At 33.2% G+C, this 8,802-nt stretch overlaps 2 protein-coding genes across 4 annotated transcripts; one reads left to right on the top strand and one right to left on the bottom strand.

Annotated features, from left to right (window-relative positions):
• The first annotated feature begins 512 nt into the window (after window positions 1-512).
• Ifrd1 (Interferon-related developmental regulator 1) lies at window positions 513-6,991 on the top strand. Of its 3 annotated transcripts, none has more exons than XM_073966584.1 (5): window positions 513-1,692; window positions 3,884-4,583; window positions 4,651-4,894; window positions 5,946-6,167; window positions 6,236-6,991. In XM_073966584.1, exons 1-5 carry the CDS (start codon window positions 1,662-1,664, stop codon window positions 6,317-6,319), a joined length of 1,281 nt encoding a protein of 426 aa, XP_073822685.1. In that variant the 5' UTR covers window positions 513-1,661; the 3' UTR covers window positions 6,320-6,991. The 3 variants fall into 3 exon arrangements, with proteins under 3 accessions (XP_073822685.1, XP_073822687.1, XP_073822686.1); XM_073966586.1 differs by having other exon boundaries at window positions 586-3,588; XM_073966585.1 differs by lacking the exon at window positions 513-1,692 and adding an exon at window positions 3,622-3,760.
• On the bottom strand, window positions 4,888-5,936 carry LOC141393529 (uncharacterized). The gene has a single exon (XM_073966588.1). It carries the CDS (start codon window positions 5,781-5,783, stop codon window positions 4,953-4,955), a length of 831 nt encoding a protein of 276 aa, XP_073822689.1. The 5' UTR covers window positions 5,784-5,936; the 3' UTR covers window positions 4,888-4,952.
• Window positions 6,992-8,802: the final 1,811 nt, after the last annotated feature.

The following is an 8,802-nucleotide window of genomic DNA, read 5'->3' as shown; positions in this document are numbered from 1 at the left end:
TAAAAACCCCTTACTCTCTGAGAAAGTTCTTGCTGGGAAAGTAACCAGACAGACTTAATTTTGTGTTGTTTTTTGGTTTATTTATGTCTTTTTGTTTTTATTGGTATGAGAAGCACAACAAACGCGAATGGTAGAATAAAGAGGACACGCAAAAATCTTAAATTTCACGTTAACGTGTGTGGACACAAACGAAACTTTAAAAGAAACTTTAACGAAATTGGTTTCGAGAAACCTTGCTAGTCTGACCATCGACATAGTAGAGTAAAATCATAAAATTTCTGTAGTGGGGAATTCGATTTAAGAACACCTAATTCCGTAAAACTTTTTAATAAAATTCACGTTAGTGTGGACCGGGACCAACGGAACATGAAAAGAAACTTTAACGAAATTGGTGTCAAGAAACCTTGCTAGTCTGACCATCGACATATCAAAAATTTACGAACGAAAACGTCTGAACGTCTAATGTAAACATGGCACGAGTTCATTTACGAAAATGAAGACAATTTCGGAATCACGAGAACCAGTTACGAAAATGGAGAGAGTCTCAGGGAATTATGAGAACCATCTAAAAGTGAGCTTCAGAACCCTTGTTTTTGCGCAAAAAAGCTTGTGTGGTATATTTTATTTCACAAATCTACGAAGCTCTGAAGTTGTAGAATCAGATTTAATTAACAATTTCATTAAATTGTTACTGTTAATTCTTTCACACGTTGTTGTGAAATAGTGTTGTGAATAGCATACAGATACAAAAAACATTACCCGACTTTGGTGGTTTGCATTTTTTTCTTTTGTTCGCAATCGATTTTGCACAAATGAATGAGTAATTTTCATTTGGCTTTTTCGTCGCTATAATAAATTGTGCTTGTGAGAAAGTTTTCTATATAATCGAAAGCGAGAGACAACAAGCAAAGCAAGAAGAAACAAATCCAAAATATTATTTTGTTGCAATTAATCATGAAATTTGCTTCAACGACAACAATATTCGATATTAATACAACAATAAGCGAAATAACTTTGTCGAGTCTGCAAGAATACAATATAAAAAGGAGTAGCAACAAAATCGAATCCACACAAAGACCTTCAATCTCCCACAGAACTGGTGGAGTAGTTTTTAAAAGAAATAAAAAGCAAAAACAACAACATTTAAAAAATTTTTCGACAATTAAAAATTGGAAAATTCAAAACTTTTGCAATTCTGCGTCTTGATTCTAAACGGTCATTAGTGAAAAATAAATAAGGAATTAATTTCTGTGTAAAATTAAGTGCTGGAAACCAAAGTGAACAATTAATAATTGGCAAGCAATTCTCCACAACCACAAAAACAACAACAAACAAAGAAAACAAATTTTAATACAAACCAAAAGATACCAATAAAAAACGAGTAGACAATCGAAGGAAACCTCGTGCTTTTTGCCTGTCACTTGTGTTTTGTTTGAGTCAACCTTTGAGAAAAACGCGCGTCTTCCTGCCATATCGAGGAATTAAGTCATTTGCGTGTGCATAACTCATTAAATTTAGCTAAAGGAGATTATTTTGTGGGTAGTGCCACAGAAACGTCTTCTAAAAGTATAGCATCACCCACCAATACGGCGTCTTTATATTCCGTTAAAATTTCAAGAAACCAAGAAAAATCTAAAAACAAACACAAATCAGCCAACAACATGCCACGACGAAATAAGAAAGGAGGCAAAGGTAAGCACGAGAATAAAAGAGAGCTTATAGAGAGTACATTAAAGTGTATGCGTATTAATGTGGTTCCGTGATCTCAAAGTAATGATATTTAATCCAATGAAACAATTATTCACCATACTTCGGAAAATTATTGCATCATTCGTTAGAAAATGAATGCATGATTTTCCAAATTATCACCTTGCATAACGGCAAAGTGGGCGGTAGTTGGGGAATTATCGGAATTGTCATTGAAATGTAAGCTGTTACAAAATAATGTATATGTACCTAATCTTGTAAAATGTAGTAATGAATGACCATGAGGGTGATAAGGAAATAACACAAAAATGTTTAGTTACACTACAGTTCGAAAGTATTTACCATGGTGAGAAAGTATTAGTTTACTGACAAAATAAATTTGTAATTAGTTTCACTTAAGATTTCGAATCGAAAATTATAAATTGAGACCTATTTGTTTCTATTTAGTGCGATTATCTAACTAATTTTTTGAGTTACCGACAAAAATCGTTAGAATTAAAATACTTTTATATTTTACAACTCGAAAGAGAATTAATTAAATAACACTATAAATGGCCTTCGCCTTAATAAGGCAAAAAATAAAAAAATAATTTCAGCATGAGCCCGGCTGGGATTTGAACCCACGTCCTTGAAAAACATATCAAAAAAATGTTGTCATGGCGTGTTAGCGTTCAAAGCCAAAACTCATAACTTCAAAGTCAGCGCAAAAAGCGTTTGTCGTGAAGAAAATACATTTCTGTGGCCAAGTATCCGCGTTAATGTACAAAACACATTTGCATTTGAAAAACGATAAGTTCTAGGACAGAGAAGCCATTACATAGTCGATACGTCCGAAGATTTGCTTTACCACCAATGAAACCAGGTAACGTAATTTGGTGACTATGTGGGTTCGAGTCCTTGGCTTTCCTTTTTCACTTGCAAATAATTTCAGATCATCAAGCTTAACTCTAAACGAGAAAATTAACAAAAATCATTAAAAATGATCTTCGCCCTAAAAAAGGCAAAATTTAAAAAAAAGCAAAAAATTAAATTTTCATTATTTCTGGCGATAAAAATATAATATTTTCCTATTACTGATGTTTTATGGACAATTTTTAGTTCAATTCGTTCATAATAAATTATTATAAATTATAATATGGACAAATACTTTTAAAATCCACTGTTTGGTTGCTCATTTCTTAGGCAACGATCTACTTTAGCAGCACATTTGTATAAAATAAATATACATACATTCATACATATGTACTTAGAAAGCTCACCACTATTAACGTAATAATGTTTGTTGCTTTCAAGGTTTTAAATTGTGAATGGTTTTTATGTTTATGTTGATATAAACGTGTTTCTTGTATCAGCTGGAAAAACCAAAACAATTGTTTTGGTCATTCATTTAAACGACAGTTCAGCTTTTATGCAAACACGTACAACAGATACTAAATTCTTGTGCCATTGAAAATAGCACATGAAAATAGTTTAGCTTTTAGGAGAGAGCGGAGGCGGCGAAAGAGCTCCCTTTCTTCCTCTTTACCCACAAGCTCAAAACTTTTTCATGAAAATTCTCATAGACTGGCAGACTGGCACAAGACAAATATAAAGGTAGACACTTTCAGTGATGCTGTTACTCCTCAAATGTTTACATCTGTAAATCTGCTTACGAATTTTTGTTTATTAATATATATTAATTATTTAAAAGCTACTTTTTCATTATGAGATTACATCTGTGTATGTACATATTTTGTATAGGCTTATACGTTTGTTTGTTTTATCGTCTACCGATCAGACGCGCCGTTGACGACCTTGAAATGTCTTAAAATAAATAGAATAACAAAATTTCGTGTTAAAAAACTCTCACATCCACATCGCTGCGTTTGCACGGGAACAGCTGTGAGTAAATGAAATTTCCATATACAATAACAACGAGAATTTAGGTGACAAAGAATATACTACATACTTATAGAGATAATTTTAAAGACACGGCGTAATATTTTGATTTTGTATTGAGTTTTAATTTGCATTGTTGGCAGTAAAAATAAAAGAAGTAAAATGAAATGTTTAGGTCGAAGATCTTTTCAATATTAATTTTAATTAATTTCTCGTTGGAGTTGAGCTTTATGATCGAAGATTTGTGCAAGTGAATGCCATTTTTTATAAAATGTTTGTTTTTATCTTTTTCTTGCAGGTCGCCAAGGCGATTCTAACTCTGAAGATGAATCATTCAATGAAAATGCCTCGGTATATTCGTATATGTCAGAGAATGGTGGTGCATCATCGGTCAATGATTCTGATGAATTGTCGTCTAATGAACGTTACGAGGAGAAATTCATGCAGGCTTTGGAAAATGCCACTGAAAAATCGGCACAAACTCGTGTATTGGCATTGCAGAGTATCTGTGAAATTCTGATGCATCGTTATATGCCAGACTTTGTTGATGATCGTAAGGTAACGCTGATCGATGTTATCGAAAAGAGTATACGACGTGGAAAGGGTTCAGAGCAAGTATGGGGTGCCAGATTAGCCCCATTGTTAGTACTGCAATTGGGAGGAGATGAAGGCATATCAAAGGCTCTTAATCAGTTTTTACTAACCACTGTCCAAGACAAGTCTGTATCATTTGATGCTCGGGCAAAATGTTGCACGGCCTTGGGTCTATTGAATTTCTTCGGTGGCGAGGATATAGGTGATGTGGTAACATTGATGCAGTTCTTTGAAGCTATATTTAGTGCCAGCTACCTTAAGGGTGATGACAAGACACCGGTTACAATTAGCAATGAAGCTGGCGCTCTACATGCTGAAGCTTTGTCTGCCTGGGGTTTGTTATTGACAATGATACCCTCTGGTGACTTTGTGTCATGGATGACAGGCGGACAATCTATGCTACCGTGAGTGGAAAATCAATATAAATATCAATGGGAATATATTAAATAACTTGTTCTACATGCATTACAGATCTTTCAAAAAGCTAATGGGACTATTGCAATCACCCCATTTGGATGTACGCATGGCCGCAGGTGAAACCCTGGCCTTGATACTCGAGTGTGGCCGTTCACATGATGAAGACTTTTTGGACGAGTACTTAAATGATTTAATCGATGCAGTAAAACAATTGGCCACAGATTCTCATAAATATAGGGCAAAACGTGATCGCAAAGCCCAGAGGGCAACATTTAGAGATGTGCTGCGCTATTTAGAGGTAAATTCAAATACACATTATTTTATTTTCTTAAATAGATCCAACATTCACACTAAATTTACATATTTTTCGTACAAGTGTGGACAAGTTGATGTCTGCAATGCTTGCCACTGCACTTGCGATGGTCATGCAATTTGTTTTTCATAATAACACATCCGATTTTGTTGATGGTATTCATATATTCTGTAAAGTTGGCCTTTTTCTTAAAGACTTCTCCACTTTGCCAATGGGAATTGTTACCAGAGTTAATGAAACGATTTGAATCGGCAAAAGAAATTTTAAATGGCTTGTACGCCTTTACACATGGATCAGCGTTTGGCATTTGCTTGCTTAATTCTTCCATTATATTTGCCCTGAATTCAGCACAGGGTTCTTGTTTTTTCAATAACTTGCTGGCATTTAATTTGCTAGTCTCATCCTCCTCTTTAAGAGATTTATAAATTCCATCTGGATACTCGTTTATATTACAAAAATCCACTTGGTATGTTGTGTACATACGTTGTTGTTCCATTCGTCTATTAAGTTCATCTTTGGGCATTTGCTGTAGTCGTTCATAAAGATCGGGATAAACTGTTTGTAGTATTTTCAAAAAACGGTTAGGTTGTTGTTTATAACAATCATTTTGCTGATCACTGGCAATGGCTTCAGCTTGATCCGGTGATAACTTTGTGGGTATAATACGAGGGTCAATTAAACGGCCCATTGGTGCAATTCCTGTCCATTCAACATTTCCAAGTTTGGATGGAGAAGGTTGGTCATTGTCTTCAGAATTTAATTGTTCACAATTACATTTTAAACTTTCGTCTTGATTTGTAACGCCTTTCTTCAAGAATTCATAGCGTTTGTTATTCGGTTGTATATAATCGTGCTGATAAGTGGTTACAAGCATTTTGTAAAACAAATAAAAAACCAAAAATATTCACTGCTAATTTATTTTTACTTAAAATTTTGAAAACAATTTCAAAATGTATTATTTTTTCGATTACATATTCATAGCCACATGTGTTTGAAAAATATTTTCACTATTCTTTATTTTTTCTTTGCCCTACAGGAGGATATATCCCCCGAAATTACCATACGCTTTGGTTCCGAGTCAATGGTTTTGGATTCTTGGGCTGTGCATCTTCAATACTCAGCATTGTGTACAATAATGGGTCCCGGAATGACGTCACAATTGCAGGAAAACGAATTCATTCGTGATATTTTCGGTTTGGGAACCAAATTAGATACAGCCAATGGTGCTCCAAAGCTTAAAGCCTCTAAATTGGAAAGAGTAAGAAAAATCCCGTTATATACATTTTTATAGTGAATGGTTTTAAATCCTATTATTTTTTATTTTAGCATCTCGTGAATGCTGCTGCATTCAAAGCACGCACCATCAGCCGAGGCAAGAATCGTGATAAACGTTCTGCTGTTTTTACATAAACGGATAGACAATTAGTTAGATCATAGATTCATATTGCAGACAAATTATTGAAAATGTAACCTTATTGGAAATCCATTTTATTTGAAACGTTTTTAAACATGGTTTTATTATTATTTCATGTTGGACATTGTTATTTTTTTATTAAACAAAAACAAAATACTGAATTAATTTAAATAAAATAAACTATTCTAATTAAAAATAGTAATATATATGGTAACCAGGAAATAATTACAACAAAAGCAAACAGATATTCTAATATTTAAATATAAACAATATAACTGATGTATATATAAAACACAAAGTCAATGAATAGAATGATGTGTTCTAAGTATTAGTATATAGAATGGGTGTAAATGAAAATGTATTCTAATTTTTATTGCTCAGCTCCCATAAAGAAACCCCCTCTAGATCATAAGAATAGTATAAAATGATAGAATGTAAAATACTACCAAAACAGAATTCATTCTGATAAAATGATGTATGTACATGTTTACTGTACTTTATGTGGACTTGAAAATTAAATAACTAATAGTGGAGTTAGTTTAACGTACACATTTCTCAATTTTGAAAATAATACCGACATACTATCAATTCGAATTAAAAAATTTGTTTTTAATAATAAAAAATAAAACTTAATCTTAGTTCGTAATTAAAGATGCGAAACCTAAAAACCATTTTGTTTAATTAAGTTGAAAGCGCCCACATGATGTTACCTTTGATGCCAACAAGTATGTTTGTTGTTAGAGTGATGACTTTTCGACTTTTTTATTCAAAAATGTTTTTCTGTTGCAGGATTGAACAAACTTTTGCTTATTATTAACCAAAAAAGTTTCTCCATTTAAATAATTAAAAAAGTTCACGCACAACAGTTTGAAATTATGGATATCTTTGTGAATTTTTTAAATAATATAAATCCAAACCGGAAAAAATTGTCAAGACCATGACATATTTAAGAAGGCAGTAGCATGAATTGATTTGAATAAATCAGAAAAAAATAACAGAGCAAGTTGTACACAATAGTTATAGTTTTCTAAAATGATAAGCTCAGTGGAACTATTTTTTTATGATAGTGAAGAAAATATAGTTAACGTAGCAGTAGTAGTAAAAACCCCACAGATCAACAGCAATACATCCACTCCTTAATGTGTGTGCTGCTTTAAGATTTTTTGCAGAAGGAAGCTTTCAAAAATCCCATGGCAATGACTTTAACCTCGGGATGGCTCAGCCCTCATTGTCAAAGGTATTAAGTGAAGTTCTGGAGTTAATAGAGGAAAAACTGTGTAAAATTTGGATTGTTTCTAAATTAACAGAAGAGGAAAAGCGTCAAAATAAAAACTATTTTTATTTAAAAACAAATTTCCCGGCGTTGTCGGATGCACTGACGGAACACACGTACATATAATGGAGCAAAGGAAGATGTTCGCCATTTATATCTGAATAGAAAATGATATTTTAGTTTAAACGTTTTGGTGGTAAGTACGTTGTCAATTTCTACTTCATTTTGAGGTTTTTCATTTTCTACCTCAGCAGATTGTCCAATTTCACTGTTATTATCATCCCATGTCTCTTCAATTCCGTAGATCGCACCTGCAGGACTTGAAACCATATTATTTTGCAGTAAGTCTGCTGCCGCTTGCTCCTTCGACGACAAAGATATTTCTTGTGATGGTCCGTCTCCTGTAGATGTAATATTCTTCTTTATTCTTTCCTTTAGTTTGGATTTAAAATGAGTCCATACACTGTGCCATTCATCTGGTGTACACACACAACTATGTAATTGCTCCGCAACATCCTTCCACACATCATCAAAAGTGGCTTTAGGGGTCGATCATCGATAACAATTATCGTTGAGTGGCGTTGCCAGTTGTCAAAATTGATCCACGTATGGCAACTCTCAACTGAAGTTGCGAATCTCAGTTGACGAAGCGGCTGTTTTTCAGCAACCACCAATTTTCAGTTGCAGTGAACATTTTCGAAGAAACAAGAAGTAAAATAGAAGGAAAAATAAACATTTTATTAACAATTATTGATTCTTTGCATCATTAATTAATTTTGTATATCAATATGGTGAAAATAACGACAAAGCAGCAGTTCGAAATATGAATTCATAAACTGAGTGAAAATCCAAACTTAGCCCGAGGAGTTTGGGAGTTTTGGTGAAACCAAAGCCACAGCGGATGAAGCGTGGAGATCCATTTCAGACAGTTTAAACAGGCATGAACCTTCAACACGAACACCTGAAGAGTGGCAGAGCCTGGATTCATTTTTCATTTCATTTATTCATCAATTGTAATATAAAAAAGCCAACATGGCCAATAACTTATATTATCTTACTACAATATCCAAACACCAAGAACTTAGAAGTAAATAATTAAAATTAAATATATATATAAATACATAAATAAAATATATACATAAATACTATGCATACAATGATTAATGACTATCAAAGGAATTCATTGAAATACAAATATAAATAGAC

The sequence above is a fragment of the Musca autumnalis genome, unplaced genomic scaffold (genome assembly GCF_047663935.1).
Source record: "Musca autumnalis isolate F117 unplaced genomic scaffold, ASM4766393v1 scaffold_2, whole genome shotgun sequence".
Classification (NCBI taxonomy): domain Eukaryota; kingdom Metazoa; phylum Arthropoda; class Insecta; order Diptera; family Muscidae; genus Musca; species Musca autumnalis.
Note: the sequence above shows the minus strand (reverse complement) of the source record. Positions and strands in the feature narration are given on the sequence as shown.